This window comes from Artibeus jamaicensis, unplaced genomic scaffold (genome assembly GCF_021234435.1).
Source record: "Artibeus jamaicensis isolate MK-2021 breed Jamaican fruit bat unplaced genomic scaffold, CSHL_Jam_final scaffold_625, whole genome shotgun sequence".
In the NCBI taxonomy this organism is placed as follows: domain Eukaryota; kingdom Metazoa; phylum Chordata; class Mammalia; order Chiroptera; family Phyllostomidae; genus Artibeus; species Artibeus jamaicensis.
In genome coordinates, this window is record NW_026522051.1 from 3,807,484 (window position 1) to 3,825,022 (window position 17,539).

A 17,539-nucleotide genomic window follows, 5' to 3' on the forward strand; every position below is an offset into this window, starting at 1 on the left:
CGGCAACACTGAGCCTCCGCGTCCACGAAGATGGGGTGTCTTTCCACTTGTGTGCGTCTTTAATTGCTCTCAGCAACGATCCGCAGCTTGTGGTTTGCTAGTCTCACGGTTGGTACTTTTTTGGGAGTTCGTTCGGTCCTGCTAGGGGGATCTGGTTTTGAAATGGGTCACCTCCTGCCCGCACCTCCCTTGGGGACTTTGTGTATGGGCCACCCAGTTTATGACATTCTCACCCTGACCTCCGTCGTGACTTCGGTTGTGACGACAGCTCCGGGGTGGGGGGCAGCTTCCTGTGAAGGGGAGCAGGTGGTCTCTGGGGGGCTTAGCTGCCGACCGTCTGGGCGGCCCCGTCTTCAACGTGCCCAGGCCGCACTCTGTCACCGCGAACTCGTGTGGACGTCGTAGGGTCGCTGCCTCATTAGGAGGGGCTTGCACACGCCCTCGGGCGACTTCCATTCATGTCAGCTCTCAGCTCTGCGTCTGGCATTTTCCTCCAGTTGATCCATTTTACCCTTGATTCTCCCAAACTGTTTTGCACCCCCGTATTTCTCGGTCCCCTCCAGCACCTGGTGGAGGGCGGAGCCCCCTGCTCAGGGGGTGCTGCCCTGCCGAGCCCTCAGCCATGCCCGTGGGCAGGTCGAGTGGGAAAGGACCAGCCTGGGAACCGGCAACCAAACCTTTTATTTTACCGACAGTTTCTGACCCCCAGGACCGCTCTGCGGGTGTGGGAGGGGAGGGCGAGGGCGGGAGCCTGGGACAGGCCGCCCCACCCGAGGGTGGCCCCTGGCCGCTACATCAGCTGCGGGAAGCCATCCTGGCCGGCGTCCACCCGGCTCTGGAAAATCCGCCGGCTGACCACCACCCGCTGCCCGTGCTCATCCTCCTCCTCGGCCTCGCTGGACTTGCGCCGGGCGCTCTGGTAGACCACGGCGCACATGCCCGTGAGCCAGGCGGCCACGGTGCCCGCCGAGAAGATGCAGAAGCCGACGAGCAGCAGGAAGAGGTAGTCCCGGCCGTCCAGGTGTGTGATACACATGTACCGCAGCGGGTTGCCCACCTGCGTGATGGGCCACCCGGCCAGCTCCGCGGGCTCCACGCACGTGGCGTTCTGACCATCTGGAGGAAAAGCACAGCGGGCGGACCGCTGAAACCGCGGGCGGACTCCCAGGGCCCCCAGGCCACAGGGCGCCTGGAGGGGCAGCCTGGACCCTGCCTCCCTGCTCCAGGTGTGGCCTGGGGGCCCCCCCCCGGGGGCCTCGTCAGAGACGCAGCATCTCCAGTGCTCGGAGGGAAGGGAAGGAAGATGCCTGTGGGAGACAAGTGTGGGCAGGGTCCTCAGGGTGGCCCCGGAGATGCCAGGAGAGGGGAGGGGCGGGGGGGGGGCAGGGACACAGCGACCCTTCAGAGTGTCTCCATCGGCCTGGCTCAGGAGCTCTGGGGCTTCAGCCAGGAGGCCCCCCTCCTCCCCCCAAGGGTGGGGTGGGTGCCAAGGCCCAGCAGGGGAGGCTCCAGGAAGCTCCTCCGGGATTCTAGCAGGAGGGGCTCGGGTCACTGCCCCAGCCACCACCTGGGAACTGATACAGAATGACGTGCTGAGAAAGGAAACCCTGGGCTTTGGAGGGGCTGGGTGTGCCCGGGCTGGGGGCATCACATGCTGTTTCTCAGACGGTTTCCTAGGCTTTCAAACTGGGGCTTGGGCGGCAGAGATGCGACCAGGCATCAGCCACTCCTTTCTCCGTTAGAGCATCGCCTTCAAAGGAGCGATTGGGCGGTGATTTTAACACACTGTCAGGCGGCTCTGAAGCGAGGGGTGTGGGTGGCTGTGGGGGAGGGGGCCTGGGTTTTTCTACCCACTTTCTCTGTCCCCACCCTGCTCCCTGTCACTGCAAGGCGTCCACTGGTTCCGAGTCTCCCAGCTCCGGTCCACTTCGCACACGCCTGGGTTTCCTTCCTCAAGCACAGCTCTGCCCAGCTTTCTGGCTCAGAGCCCCCAACCCCCACTCTCCTGTGGGCCCCCTGAGCCCAGAGCACCTGCCCCTTCCGCTTCCCCTCCTGGCTTCTCCGTTCCCAGCCGCAGTCACGTCAGCAGCCCCCTCTCCCTCGTCCTGCCTGAAGCTGCCTTCGTTTCTCTCCTCCTTCTGCACCCCGTGCCCCTCGCTGCCCCCGCCCCCAGTTTTCATGATCGCTTTTTTTCTGTCCCTCAAGGTCAAGTGCAAATGATTCTTCCCAAGAGACCTTATCCAACTTCATCCCGAGGCTCAGAGGACACATGACTGTCCCCAAGGCTGAACTCTGTGGCACTTCATAGCATCCCTATGGCCCCACCACGCGCTGGCTGGGTGGTCATTTACCCCAGGGGAGGGGGCCGTTTTCCAGCCTGCAAGGCCGGCTTTGAGCTCATGGAATCCATGTCTGGTCCTTGTCATCCCTGTTAATAAGAACCATCATTCATGAGAAGAATTTGTTATTTTTTAAAATATTTGGGGATCGGATAGTACTATTTTTGTTACCGCATTCTGGTCCACTGCAGTCGGAGACATGCCCTCTATGATTTCAGTGCTCCGAAACTTACTGAGAACGCGCTTTCTGGCTGGACCCGAAGTCCGCTGTAGCAGCTGCGGCCCGTGCCCTGAAACACTGCGTGTGGGCTCTTAGCCAAGTCCCTGGTCCGAGGGGCGCCGACCTGGTTGTGGTTTTTACAGAACCCTTCCGTGCCCTTCCTGACTCTTGGTCTTTGCTGCCTTTTTGTGGACTTTTCTGGACCATTGTGTCTCCTACTTACTAGCAGTCTTTTCGTTGTTGAGGGAAGGACGTTCAAGTCACTAGTTCGGGGGTGTGCGCTGCTCTGCTTCGGCCCACGGTTCCGCCACACTGCGCCTCCCACAGTGAAGCTACCCGGTGCGGTGCAGTGCGGAGGAGGCCTGAGCCCTGCGAGCCTGACCCTTTCCCGTCGTCTCAAGTAACGCTGCTGCCCTCCGGGCCTCCCCTTCAGACGGCAGGAGAAGGGCTGGATCGAGTTTCCGGTCAGGGCTCGCACTGTGTATCCTTCCCATGTTTGTTTACTCTTTCTGTGTGTCTATATTTAAGGCCAGTTTTTGTGAGCGGGCGTGTAGCTGGGTTTTGTTTCATTCCCAGTGGAGCAAACCTTGTATTCGGATCAGTCCGTTAACATCCCCTGTTAGACGGATACATTTAGATTAACTGCTTGTTGCTGTTCACCTGCTTATTGATGTCCCTTCCCCTCCACTTTGCTGCCTTCTATTTCATCATTTCCTTTCCTTTCTCTAGCTTGTGGACTACCCGTCCTTTTCCTGCGCTGGTGGGACGACTCGGGGATGATAGACCCGTCCACTGATTCGGAGTGCCTGACATGAGAGGTGCTTTGCAAAATTAACCTCTGCTCTCCCATCACCCCGCTGTGCAGTTTTAATTACCTCCGTGCTACAGAATGAACACATTGTTTATGAATCATTCCCTCTCTGGCTGGAGTGATCTCCTTGCCTCCGACAAAACCCTCCCAGGTACCGCTGTGTGTGCTGTGCACTGCGGAACTCAGGGCCCCTTCGCCTCCCAGACCAGTGGCTGGGCCCACGCACTCCCTCGCTCCGCCCCATGTCGTGGGCCCTGGGCCTTCGCCCCAGTTAAAGAGCCCAGGTATAATTACAGGTGTCATTAATGTTTAAATTCTTCCTGCAAACTGTTCCTAAGGAAACATAAGCTACCCCCTTATTTATTTCCACGGGCAGTGTGCGTTGCTCACAGGTAGGAACCTTGGAGCAAACAGGCACTTGGAGGGGCAAGAGGCCTGGCATCCGAGCTCGAAGGAACTCAGTCCACCCACTGTCGGGGAGCCCGACTGGGCTGGGCCGGGGACAGTCCCTGGGACTCTCCCTGAACTGCACAGGTGTGCTGCCCCCCTTGTCTCTCGAATTTTCTGGGTGGTTTAGGGACTCCTGGCACGCTGTCTTCCCTCACTGCCCCCCTGGGGCTGCTCCTCCCGCTGTCAGCTGGGGGGAGCCGCAGGCCAGGGCTTCAAGATCAGGTGGGGGACACGGGTGGGCAGAGCCCTGCACAGCCTGGGGAGGTCCGCTCCCAGCCCTTCGCTCCAGCCTCGGCCGCAGGGGACCGGCGCCACGGCAGCGGAAGAATTCGAGGATCGAGTTCCTTCTGGAAATCTGAGTTTTGGCGAGTGGGTGGTGACTGTGCGCTGGGTGAGTGGACGGGGGTGGTGACCTAGTCACAGCAGCCCACAGTGCGGGAGGAACAGCCTCTGAATGAGCAAAGATGCTGTCTGCTCACGGTGCCTGCAAATGGCCTCGGCCTGGAGCAGCACGGAGGGAGCCATCTGCTCCGTGCAGACGCCCCGAGTGGCTCTGCCCACCCCCTGGTGGCAGTCCTGCCCAGACATCCCGGGGACTGTCACTGAACAGCTGACACAGAGGGTCCCTCTGTCCTGAAACCACCCCATGCCCACCCCTGGCACCTGTCCCTTTGTGAGTTCTCTCTGTTTCTGATTGTTCCTGGTCACACTGTGAACACCAAGCACGAGGGAGACATTTGGAAACATCAGCCACTAATGACTCTGCACCCGCCAGGTCGGAGCGGCCGCTGAGGGGCTGGTATTCAGGCCATTGGCACAGGGTCCCGGGTGTGGTCCGAGGTGTGCCTGCCCATGGCTCTGAGAAGCAGGAGCTCTGGGCCTGGGGCTCCCGAGCTCCCAGAGTTGGAGAGATGCTGGTTGAGCGGTCCAGGCCTGGGAGGAGGGGCCAGGGCACCGAGTCCGGCGGGGGTGGGTGGGGGTGGGGCAGGTGGTGGTGGCGGCAGAGACGTGGTTCTAGTCAAAGACAGGGCACTTAGGACGGAGTGGGGAGCCCAGGAGTGACAGGCTGCCCGCTTCTTAATCGCGCCCCTGGCCGTGTGACCGGCAGCTCATCTCTGGGGACAGTGCCCTTGGCACGGACCCATCGTGGCTGGTCCGGGACCCCATCTGCTGCTCACTAGCTTCCTCTCACTCCACCTAAGTGCGCCTTGCCTTTCTCTTTAGGCCCTTGGACGGCCAGCTAGGGGGGCCTAAGAGAGTGCGTGACCCCGCTCCCTTCCCTGAGGGACAGGCGAGGCTCAGAGCGGGAAGACACCCCAAATCACTTGGCTGCACAGCGGGGCAGGGCCGTGCCCTCTGGCTTCCACGGTCCTTTCTCCCTCCTGTCTCCCTGCCTTGTTTTATTAAAGTCTCTCTGATCCAATCACCCCAGCAGCTTGTCTGCGTGATGAACATAAAACCAACGTTCGAGGTGCAGGGTCTGTGCTGTGACCCCTGGCACCGGCGGGAGCATTGACTTCGACGGCAGGGGATGTCCATGCCGTGAGGAGCTGGATTCGAAAACATCCCGTTGAAAGCTGACCCGGACCCACGCAGCCGCCGCTGGCCCTTCATGTGGCTATTTAGATGAATGAAAATGGAGTAAAATGGGAAGTCCAGCCGCTCAGTCGAACTCGCCGCATTTCAAGGGCTCAGTGACTGCCTGTGGCGAGTGTATTGGTTGAGCTCAGACCTGGACCGTACCCTCAGGCAGCACTGGACCAGGCCTTGGGGGTGGGGGGCAGGGATGCAGGAGGCCCCCCTTTTGCATTTCTGAGAGCATCCGGAGAGGCCCGGACCCTGTCCGGTGAGAGAGCGCTGTCCGGGCGGGGCTCAGTTGCCGCTCTCACCTTCAAATAGCTCTGATGACCGGAAAATTCCAGCTCCCACCGGGAGCCGGTCCTCCTCTTTGCTGATCTCTGCCAGAAAGGAAATGGGCTCCGTGCATCCGTTTCAGCTCCATATCGATCAGGAGGATCAGGGCTCAGAGCGCCCTGGCAGCCCGCCGGGGGCCGCACTTCTGCCGGAATGTCCTCCTGTGTTGCCGAGGGAGCACCCGGACCCTTCGGGAGCCCGGCTGGATTTTGGTGCCTCTGGGGCGTGTCCTGTTGGAGGGTCTCTTTAGAGGGAGCCCTTCGGTAATGGCACCGGGCTTCCATGTTCCTGTTCAGTGTAGCCATGAAATCTGGTGAGGGAAACACCTTCTACCGCCTGCTGCTCCGTGGGGGGCGACTTTAACCAGAACGTGACACAGGAGAGACACATTGTTGCCCTGAGGCCTTTTGTCCTGTGACCTCCCCATTTCTTTGGCCTGGACTGGGTTTTGTTCAATGTGACACTGTTGCAGATAAATCTCAGCTAATGGGATTTCCCAAGACTTTCCTCGGTCCTCTGAAGCAAGAGCTGGTAAAGAGTTAGGGACCGGTGCATCGTTCTGGCCAGGGATTCGTGTATGTTTGCAGGGTCCTCTTCAAGATCAGAGCACTGTTTGGGACCCAGACGGGTGAACCCCAAATGGCTCATTTTAGCCCCTCCCCTTCGGGGAAGCCTCAGACGGGGAGATGTTGGAACAAAGGCGCTGCTCAGTGCCCTGCAGGCTCCTCCCCCCAAAGCACACAAAGTAGGTGACTTTCTCCCCAGGCCAGGTCCACCCCACAGTGGGACTGGCCTCCTTGCCCTCATCCCCAGAAAGCCACCTGCACGTCCACCCCGTTTCTGGAGGGGCAGGGGCCTGGTTTCCAGGAACAGCTGCCCCGATGCCGCTGGCCACGCCCCAGGTCTCGTGAGGCTGGGCTGAGACCAGGTCTGGTTGGGCTTCTGGGTTTGTTCTCCAGGGGCCGAGCCCCTGAGTCCGTAACTTGTGTAACGGCCCAGCTCCCTCCGAGAGTCCCTCTGCCCCGTCTTCTCCGGGACCAGAGCTCTGGGACCTGCCGCCCCCTCCCCACCCCACCTGTACCCAAGGGCGCCTGTGCAGTCGTGTCTCCGGGACAGGTGCCCTGTCCTTCCGCACCACGCGTGCTGACCCTTCCCGACACCCAGTGCCGGTCCCGGGGTCACCTGGCTCCATCGTTCGGCATCTGCCAAGCGTTCGTTTACGGAATGCTTACGCCGTGCCAGAACTTTCGGGTTGGCTCTATTCTTATACCTGTCTGAAAGGTGAGGGAAGAGGCGCTAGGGTGCCCCCAGGGCCCTGGCAGAAGGGAGGGAGCAGTGGACAGACTGGCAGCCACTGGCCTGGAAATCCACCAGGTGAGACCCGGATTCAGGTCGTCCTCTGCCGCCTGAGGAGGTCAGCATCTTGAAGACAAAGGGGCGCTCATATCAAAGCCGCTCTCCGCCCCGGCCCTCACCTCTCTCACTGTCCAGGGGCTCAGGTGGCCCCCCAGTGCCTGTGGAACTTGCCTGCCATGTACACGGCACTGGGCTTTCTACTGCCCGAGAGCGACTGTGCTTGGGCCCTAGAATCCGGCATCTGAACTGAGCAGCTTGAAGTGTTTCCCAGTGGACACAGTGGCTCTGACTTCAGCATGTGCCCGCCTCCCCCACCCCTCACCGTCACGCCCTCACCTGGGTGGTCCAGGTGGGACACAATTAAGTAGATGGTGAAGTCCAGGAAGGAGCAGTTACACTTCCAGGGGTTCCCACTCAGGTACAGTGTCTGCAGCGTGGGCAGGTTTTGGAAGGCAGCGTGGTCCAAGGTCTGCAAGCCGGTGTCCCTCAGGTCCAGGAGCCTCAGGGAGCTGGTGTTGGCGAAGGTGAACTTGTTCAGGGACAACAGGTGCGGGTTGTTGGAGAGGTTCAGCTGCACCAGGCTGCTGAGCATGGAGAAACTGTGCGGGGAGACCAAGGTCAGGTTGTTGGAGCTGAGGTCGAGGTAGATGAGCTTGAAGACCCCGATGAAGGTGTAGTCCATCACCCCGCTGATCAGGTTGTGCTGGCAGGCCAGATAGACCAGGTCGCTGAGCAGCCCGAGGTTCATGGCCGGCAGGAAGGTGATGTGGTTGTGGTCCAGGTAGAGCCTCCGGGTGTCCAGGGGTATGTTGGGGGGGTACTCCTTTAGCTGCGCCCCCGTGCACACCACTTCCTGGGCTTGGCACTGGCAGCTGTTTGGACACTTGGACCCGGACACCAGCCCCAAGCCAAGGGAAAAGAGCAGCCACCCGGGCCCAGGGCCTGGGGCAGGGGACATGGTAGGGAGGCGCCGAGCCACCGCTCTCTCCTTGCACCTTCCGTCAGTGGGCGGGCGGGCGCTGTCCCTCCGGTCGGAAGGCTGCGGAGGGGCGGGGGCGGGGCGCCGGAAAGAACCGGAACCCTCCAGCCTGGCGCAGAGCAATTTTCCATGACAGCAGAACCCGACAGAAGCTGAGACGCGAGGCCCCGGCCCCGCCGCTCGCCGGGTGGCTCTGCCCGTGGCGCGCTCCCAGGCCGCCCTGGCAGCCGGCCCGCTTGGCAGCTCTGAGAGGCCTCACCCTTGCCCCACGTGTGGGAGTGAAGGAGAGCGGGGGGGACGGCCACCTGATCGCGAGGTTGCCCCTGGGCACCTCTGTGATGTCAGCAGCCTCAGAAGACGCCAGGCGGAGGGAGCTGCCTCTCCGTCCGGGGGCGTGTGAGGGTGTTTGTGTGTCAGTACTCGGCTGTCCCCTGGGGGATTCGGGGCCCGCAGCGTGTGTGTGAGTGTGTGTGTGTGTGTGTGTGTGAGCATGAGTGTGTGACAGCTCCCCACGGCAGAGGATTAGGTTACATCGGACTCCCTCATTTGTAGGCCTGAGAGGGAACGTGGAAATCCCCAGTCCCACTCCCCACTTTACTGACGTGCAAAGCGATTGGTTTAAAGTTCCTCCTCAGAGGGGTCTTGTGGGGGGGGCTTTCCTCCCAAGTCCCCCCGTGTGCCATGGATGAAAGTGAACACTACCAAGACATGATCTGCTTGGGGAGGAAAGGTGGCCGGTCCTCAAAGGGGAAGGGCCAGGAGCCCCCTGCTTAAGGGGCTTTGATTGGGTTCCTTTGCACAAGAATCCAGGTAAGGATCAAACAATAGACAGCATTCAAAGAACTATGAGGGCTTACTCTCAGGGTCAGATAGCTAACAAGCCATAAAACTTTGAGGAACAAACTTCTGGCTTGGACCCTTATCATTTAAATGAGAGCATTTTAAAGAAAGCAGGCTTCACAGGATTTTTACATATTCTTTCTTATGCCTGATTTACCCCGGACACCCGCCCTTTCCAGCACAGGGCTGCACTGCCTTCCCCATCATAGGTTTCAGGCTTAAGTGGATTAGAGCCAGGAAGCGCTTCTCCCAGATGGAAATGGGGACTCGGGCTCTGTCGCAATAACCGGGGGAACGAGGGTCCATCACTCCCTCTTTGTCACAGCCCCCCCCAGTCCTCCCATGATGGCCTCCCAAATGATCACCTCTGGCCTAGGTTGCCCCCCCTCTGAGGGGTTGTACCCGCCGTGGACACTGACCAAGCTTTGGGGGCAGGGGAAGAAGCAGAAGCAGCACTTGCTGCCAGAGACAAGCTTTGTCTCCTGTACTCCGCATTCTGGAGGTCACACACTTAGCCATGGGGGGCAGTTACAATTCCTGAAACCAGGCAGGGCGGTTCCCAACAGGGTCTTGAACTTGGAGGGGCACCACTGTTTCTGTCTTATACGGAGAAGATGGGGAAAGTGGGAGCCCCTGTGAGGTGAGCAGGGGCCTTCTTCTGCTAAGGCGCCTCTAAGACTGTGCCCCCAGTTTGCATATGACGCTGTCTGCATTTTATACACACACAGACACATACACGGAGGGTCCCACACAAATAGTGCCCCCTGTTCATCACAAAATCTTGTATTGCAAAATCATAAGCATGCAGTTCTGTAACAGAACACCGTCACACTCAGGCACACCACGTGACATTTCAGGTGGCGTGTTCAAAGCGCTGTCCATCTTGTGGGACACATTCACGCACCCGACCAACCTCACTCAAGCAGGTGTTCCTTCTGCTGGACCCTGTGTGTGGGTACACATGCTGGTGTTTGAAAAGACCACTCGAACAGGGATAAGCCACTCTCCTTAAAACAAAATATCTTTCAAAAAAACCTGAGTGTGATGCTATAAACTGCATCTTCCCACTGCCACCCCCCAGGGCCTTTACAATGGCGAGTGCTTCTAGGGAGCCTGGCTCCATTCCCTACCTGCCAGGGGGAGGGGCGGGCGGAGAGCCCCGTGAGGCGTAAACTGTGCCATCGGGTCTGGAAAATGATTTCATTCTCTACAGCGTCCCTGTCAAAGCAGCTGTGGTCACAGATGAGGAGATGAAAGGCACGTCTCACTCAGCACCGTGCCCGGCACCTGGTGGTGGCAACCACGCACGGAGTGGCCGGTGCCCGAGCGCTCCCACCTCTTCTCTGCCAGGAGAGAAATTAATACCCTCGGCGGAGGTGAGGCTGCGCGGCTGACCCCGACTGTGATCACTTACTCAGCGTTCCTCCGGTGACCGGGCGTGAATTAAGATGATGACTGAGGAGTGTTTACCAAATTGAAAGTGACCTCATTTAAGCAGAAATGCAAACACTTACGATAATGACCCCCATGGTAATTGTACTAATTGAAGCAGGGTGGTATTGATAGGGGACTTACCCTTTCCCTGTAATTAAAAAAAAAAGTTCCTGGCTGGCTCTTTCGGGACCGCCTGGGGCTGGGGGGATGCCCGCCCACGGAGCAGAGCTGGTTTCTGAGCCGTAGTGGTTTCTCTGGGGCCGGGCCGGGCTGGGGGCCAGATGGGGCAGGGGAGGCGCTTTCCTCAGAGTGAGCAGTGGGCTGAGCTGGTGGCTTCCTTTTTGTAACTGACTTCGTTGAGGTGACCTTGGTTAATAAAGTTACGGAGGTTTCAGGGGTACGATTCTACATCATCTGTGTATCGATGTGTGTCTGCCACCCCGAGTCTGGTCTCCTTCTGTCACCGCTTGCCCCCCCCCACCTTTACCCTCCTCTGCCTCCTCCACCACTTCCCCTCTGCTCATCACCATGCTGTCCCCTGTGTCTGTGAGAGTTTTTTTTCCTCAGTCCCTTGGTAGCCAGTCTCCTTTTGATGGGAGCTCATGGCTGCCTGGCCCGCCGAGGCTCACCGAGCGGCTTCCCTGCCTCTGCACCTCGTCTTTCCCACCTTTCTCCCGCTTTCCGACTCCCCCCCTCCCCGAGGAGCCTGTCTCCAGGTTGCCCTGCTGAGTCTCCAGCTGCCTGCCACAGACCAGATGGGCTTTCCCGAGACCCTAGCTTCAGCCTCAGGCTCGCCACCCTGGCTGTAGGGTCTCCGGAGCTTCCACTTAGCAAAGCCTCAGAGACTCCCAGACGGGAAGCGGGGGGGCGGTGGAGACCCACACCTATTGGCTCCACCTCTCCACCCCCCACCCCCCAGCACTATTTTAACCAAACGGTGCAGCGATTAACCTCCCAGACCCGCCCTTTTGCTGGAGGTGGCGCTGTGTGCGGTCCTGCGATCTCAACACCCGGGGGGCGAGTGTCAGCCTTGCCTGCGTAGACCAGGTCCCTGAAACGTGGTCCCCGTTTCGACACCGCGGAAATGTTTGTCAAGCGGAGACCGAGTGGGGCTAGAGGAGGCAGAACAGAGGATGGAGCCTCCCCAAGCTGGCTGACCCTCAGAGTCCCCAAGGCTGTTTCCAAGCGACACCCCAGGAGACGGTGATTTCGGGAATCCTGCCTTGGGGAGTTTCCGACGAGGCTGCTGGCCCGGATGGAGTGGCTGGCCTCTCCGGGCTTTCTTCCCGTCATCTCCGCACTGAGGGAGGTTCCTTCATCCGAGGGAGGTCTCAGACACCGCCGCTGGGGAGGTAGTTGAGGCCCCATGGCCTCTGTCAGGTGGCTGCAGGGACGGGACTCGCAGCGTCAGCCACAGTGGACTGCCCTTGGTGCGCGAGGCTGTCTCACCTGCCCGCTGTCTCTGCCCCGTAGGGGGCAGGCGTCCAGCCAGCGGCCAAGGGGCCCCCTGTATGGGCACAGTCTACAGCTGCGTCCAGCCTTGGCCGGCCCCCACTTTTAGCTGAATCTGACGGGGACACTGCCTTCCCTGAGTAAGGATCCCCTGGGAAGCAGATGACCTGGTCCTCCTAGAAGAGAAAAAAGTTCCACCCTGGCTGGTGTGGCTCAGTGGACTGAGCACCTGCCGGCGAACCAAAGGGTGGCCAGTTCGATTCCCAGTCAGGGCACGTGCCTGGGTTGCAGGCCAGGTACCCAGTGGGGGGCGTGCAAGAGGCAACCACGCCTCTTGATGTTTCTTTCCTACTCTTTCTCTCTTCCTTCTCTTCTGTCTAAAAGTAAATAAGTAAAATCATTAAAGAGAGAGAGAGAATTTCCAAAACCTGCTGGAAGGCAAGCTGGGTCCCAGGGCCAAACATATAACCTCCTGCCCTACCCGCCCCATGTCTGTATCTCCCTGTTTTCAGGACCGAGGGGTGGGATTTTTTTTGTCTTTTCCCTCAGCCCGCCCAAGGGCGGCTCAGGAGGGGAGACCCTTACAGGCACAGGCCCGAGGGGACCTCCATGACGCATGGAAATCGGTGTCGTTTTGAGGGGCTTGGATCCCAGTTGTGGCTTCTAACAAATGCACACGACCCAGCGAGGACCTGTCATCACGCCGGCACCTCTGTGGGGACCCGGCGTGGGAGCCCACTGACCGGGGAGGGGTCTCGCTTGCCGGGCGCCGGGTGGATGTTGCTGTGGAGGCAGCTGCTTGGAGTTGGAGCTTCACAAGCAGAGGGCTCTCACCGGGTGACTCTGGGTGGGCGGGCACCTGGGCTCCTCCAGCACCTGTTCCCTCTCTGATAAGACAGGGGCGACAGATACTGCTTCCCCTGCATTGCTATCAAAGTTGAACGAGATTGGATAGAAGACAATCGCTGTCCTTTATGAATCCCGCTGTGTCCTGCATGGGATCCTCCCAGCAACCCAGCGAGGCGTGACCCCGTCTTACAAACCGGGAGACCAGCTCCAGGAGACACCCCTTGCCCAGGGTCACAGTTCAGGCAGGATGTGGTCCCGAAAGCTCCAGGCCCGAGCGCCAGCCCCGCGGGGCTCGTCCCTGCCACCTCAGCAAACGCCGAGGAACGACCATTGCTGGACCTGCCGGCGGCGGGCACTTCACCGTCCGCCCCTCCTCGTGCCTCGTGGCCCCTTGACGTGCGCCCGAGCAGACCACTGTGGCCGCGAGCTGTTTAATCTTGCGGCTGCTTGTCTTTCAGGAGGCGGAGGATACTTTTCGGCTGTAAATGCCTGGGAGATGGTCTGTGTACTGTTCTTCGTTTCTCGGGAGCTCAAAGCAAACACAATTAGCTTAACTCACTCAAAAAAGGAGTGGGGCCCTGGCTGGTGTAGCTCAGTGGATTGAGCACGGGCCTGCGAACCAGACAATCGTGGTTCGATTCCCAGTCAGGGCACATGCCTGGGTTGCAGGCAGGTTCCCTGCAGGCCAGTTCCCAGCAGGGGATGCACGAAAGGCAACCGTACATTGATGTTTCTCTCCCTCTCTCATTCCCTTCCCCTCTAAAGATAAATAAATAAACTCTTTAAAAAAATGTTTAAAAAAAAAAGGAGTGGGGATGCCCGCAGCAGCCGACTGGCCCATGGCCAAGGGGACGAGGGTCTCTCAGCAGCCACTTCGACCGGAGGGGCCTTCCCAGGCGTCTGGGCGAGCTCTGTCCCCCTGGCTAACCCCCCCCCCCCCCCCCGGCATCACATTCTGTGGAAGCCCCTGAGAGTGAGCGCTACAGAAACCTCCTCCAGACCCCCAGACCGGGGGAGGCCCCTCCCCCAGGGCCTAGTCTCCAGAGCTGTGTTGACACTAACATCCTGGAGCAGAAAGCCCCTCTGGTGGCCCTTGTGTGTGTGGGGTGTCTGTACCCCCTACAGGTCCAAGGGAGGCCAGGGCGAGGCCTGGGGAAGGCCAAGTGCGGTCCCTGTCCATCAGCGTTCCTTGCCCTGAGGTTTTTCGGAAAACATGGGAGGGGAGGGGAGACTTTGAGCACCTTGAGACAGGCAGGCATTAGAGGGTTCTCTGCTTGATGCTGTGTCCACTGGGCAGGTGGCCGGAAATGTGGAAGGACCAACGTTAACCCTGAGCTGGCTTTTCCTAGTAGACACAGCATCAAGGGAAAGGCCGGCGTTCAGAGATGCATTCCACCATACGGCTCTCTCGTCGGGGCCTCCCCCGCAACCAGGACAAGAAAATTGTGGGGGCAGGGCAGGGCCCCGAGGGGGCTGGCTCCATCCGCTGTGCTCTGGCCGGTGGCAGCAGAGCTTCGCATCGGGGCTCACTTCCTGGGGGGGTGCGGGGGGCTCTTTGCAACCCTTAGCTCCCTGGACCTGCTGAAAGTTCCCAGGAAGGCTTGGCCGTAGCCCCAGGGATAACGGGGCCCAGGGAAGCAGGCAGCTGAGGTACTTGTTACCTTTGTGGCAAACGCTCTGGCTTCTGTCGCCGGGCCAGACGTCCGTCTGAATCCTGTCCGCAAGCACCCCGTGAGGGCAGATGTGGACTGCCCCCACCCTGACGTCCTACCATTACCATCAGCCGCAGAGGCAGGAGCGCTGGTCTGTCGTGGGGTCAACAGCCTCTGCTTCACGGATCTTGTCCTTCCTGGAGACCCTGCTTCTCCGGTTCTCCACGCCCCAAACCACAGAGCCGGGGGGGTCGGAGAGGTGCCCTCCCGAGACTCCCCGGCCGCTCTCCGTCACCCTCGTTTTCCCGAATGACAGCTGCCACGTTCGTGCTGGCGGAGACAGAGTCTTCGGCTGTTGCCCTAGTAACAGAATTGTTAAGCTAAGTTGCAGACTATCTGTGCCTGGTGAGGTGACATCTGTCACATCCACCCTCCTCATCCTCCCTTCCCTCCATTGCCAGCTCCCAGCCTTCCCGGCCTCACACCCAGACAGCTAGCTGCCCCGGGCTCCTCCGTGGCCTGGGTTCCCTCTCGGCTCTGTGAGGCCCTTTCCTGGTCTCGCAGCCCCCACACTGGCCAACGCCCCACCAGCCCGAACTGCTACGGCACTTCCTGCCGCCTGCAGTGCCGTGTGCTCTGGCCGAGAGCCCGTGGCTGTGGCCGGCCGTGGGCAGGGGGGGATGCAGCCAGCAGGGGATAGAGGGGGACACCAGAGGGCTGAGTGGGGGCCGGCTGGGTGGGCGGCAACACAGTGTAATGTTCAGGGTTAGGGTAGGGCGTCGCTGGTGGGCATCGCTGTTGGCTGATGGGTGTGCACCCGCATATGTGGTGGCGGCCAGGGAGGAGGAGGTTGGGGGTGAGCTGGGTCGTATTTCCTCCATGGATGTTCTTTGCAAAAGGGAAGATGCTCTAGGAATCTAGGGGCCACGGATGTACATGCAGAAAGTGGAACACAGACACTAGGTTTCATCACAGAGGCCGACCTGCTGGATCGGGAGCGGGGGGGGGGTCTCAGGGGGCGCCGGTCAGGTCCTGCAGGTAGAGCCTTCATCAACCGGATTAGTCTCTTGGGAAAGGGGCCCCAGGGAGGGTCTGTGGGGTGGGGGGGCACATGCAGCCTGAGACTGGAGGTGGGCCCTCCCCTGACCTCGCAGGTACCCCGACCGCAGGCCTCCAGCCTCCGGACCCGGGAGGGATAGGCGAGCTGTTTGCGAGGCAGCCGGTGTTCTGCGATGGCAGCCCAAGCGGAATGAGACACGGGGGTGTGACGGGTTGGCTTTTAACCGTTCTCTGTTCTTTTAATAACAAAGCCTCCACGTGGAAACTTGGAAGTATCTCCCCCCACCCCTGTCATTCCAGGAACCTACACTTTCCATAACCTGTGCGTGCGTTTCAATCCTATCTCATTAAGCCTGAACCTATAAAGACGTACATTTAATACCCAGAGTAAACTCTCGACGGGTACCCTGTGAAGATAAACACTTGAGATATCTTTTGGAGCCAGTTCTGAGAAATTACACTTAGTTGCCATAGAGAGAGACAGGCACACGTTAAAAGTGCATCGCACTCTTCATGTTTAGGAAACTCGTTTAATGAAATGTTCAGGGCCACCGAGTCTACCCAGACCCAGATGCCTATTCACGGGTTGAATAGCCAGCCCCCCAGGAGAGCTTCTGACCGCCCCCATTTCTGCTTGGAAGCTGGCAGGGGCTCACTCTTGTCGCCTGCATGGACGGCGTCCAATCTCAGTGTGTGACAGTCCAGCTGTGGCAGAGCCGGCCCCAGGTCCCTTCCCTGGCTCACTTGGGACCACCTGGCGCCACGGGTGCTGGCTGGCTCTGTGACGCCCGGCGTCGTTCACCCTCGGGCCCTCCTTCTCCCACGCTGTCACTGGGCCGTTCCCGAGTGCCCTTCAATACCTGTTCAAGTCCCCGTCCAGTTCAGATGCTAGTTTTCCTTGGGTCCCTTCGGACAGCATCACCGGGCTTCCCTGGGCTTTGTCTATTCTCGGCCATTGTCCTCGCGGCGAAGCCTAAGTACTCGTTTCCCCGTGAACACTGGGAGCCCCTCGGGGACCTCGTCTGATTTATTTGCATATTTATTCGAAGCCCAGCTCCGACCTCCGAGCAGGCCCTGAATCATTCCTGCTGAAGGGTGTTTGGTGAATGCTGTTCTGCTGCCAGTTAACAGTATGTGTCTCGATGTGACCCCAGTGTTTTGTAAGAGAATGAGTGATCTGACCCCGGTCTTGTCTGTTGGGCTGCAAATAAAAGGCCCCCATTGAAGGAGGAAGGTCTTTGCCAACGGGGTGAGGTAGCTTGCCCAGGGCTATGCCGCCCTGGTTAACAGGCGGAGGGATCAGCGCAGAGGCGACAAAAGCATCGCTTCCTTCACGGTCCCAGCCACGTCCTGGAAGGGCTGGGCATACTCCGTCACGGGAGGTCCGCCCTGTTCGGTGCTTCAGCCGAGAACGTGGGAGTCGGGCGGACCTGGCCGTGGGCTGCGGGACTGGTAACTCACCGAACTTCTCTTCCGTTTTCTCTGGAGGGGGGGCAATCTGATGCCTGAGGTAACTCTGAGCGTCAGTGAAACATTCAGGCCACAGGACGAACAGGGCGCCTGGCCCGGGGGACCGAGTTTAACAAAACGTCGTCCGACTCTGTCTGAGTCGGGGTGGCCGCGAGTCCCTGAAACAGCTGCAGCAGTCACACTGAAAAACGCAGTGGTGTAAGTTTCCCCAGAGAGACAGCTGTGTGGGGACCACTGCTCCCTGGGGGTGACTTCGGCGGTGGCTTGTGGGTGGCTGGGCGAGGGCGGCCAGAGGTAAGGGCTGCCCCAGAGGAATCCCAGAGGCCCTCTCCGCTCAGGTGGCCGGGAGGAAGCCACTCAGACACTTACGGGGCTGAGACCAGCTGATGCGGTTCCTGGACTGAACATTCCAAGGATGCGTTTGACGACGCTGGGCTCAGCCACAAGGGCACGGCCACTTGGGCACGGCCACGCAGGGTACTCAGAGCGGCGTGAGACCATCGGCCTGGGCCGCTCGGGGGACTCTTGACGATGGACTTTCTTGGGGGTCCTTCCGTGGCAGGCCCCCTCTGAGGCTGCCTCCTCCTCCTCGCTGGATGTGACCTGTGACGCCGGGGCGCGTCGCCGCTCATTCTGACCGTGAGAGTGAGCATGTGCAAACTGCGGTGAATACGTAGAGCGGTAGGACGGGGACCCCGCGCCGCTGTTTTCTGT

The 17,539-nt window shown here is 59.9% G+C and overlaps 2 protein-coding genes across 4 annotated transcripts in view; one reads left to right on the plus strand and one right to left on the minus strand.

Moving 5' to 3' along the window:
• The window catches only part of RXRG (retinoid X receptor gamma), a 119,902-nt gene that overhangs the window by 38,038 nt on the left and 64,325 nt on the right, over positions 1 to 17,539 (plus strand). The gene's annotated exons all lie outside the window — the stretch shown is intronic.
• LRRC52 (leucine rich repeat containing 52) lies at positions 791 to 8,048 on the minus strand. Its single transcript, XM_037167432.2, has 2 exons — positions 7,427 to 8,048; positions 791 to 1,116 (listed from the first exon to the last, which is right to left on the minus strand). The coding sequence occupies exons 1-2, from the start codon at positions 8,046 to 8,048 to the stop codon at positions 791 to 793; spliced, it is 948 nt and encodes a 315-aa protein (XP_037023327.2).

What these genes read in the sequence shown, in the direction of transcription:
- LRRC52 (XM_037167432.2), bottom strand. Translation starts at nt 8,048, where the DNA reads ATGTCCCCTGCCCCAGGCCCTGGGCCCGGGTGGCTGCTCTTTTCCCTT. An exon ending in GTCCCACCTGGACCACCCAG is followed by an intron (nt 1,117 to 7,426) that starts GTGAGGGCGTGA and finishes CTTTTCCTCCAG; the next exon opens with ATGGTCAGAACGCCACGTGC.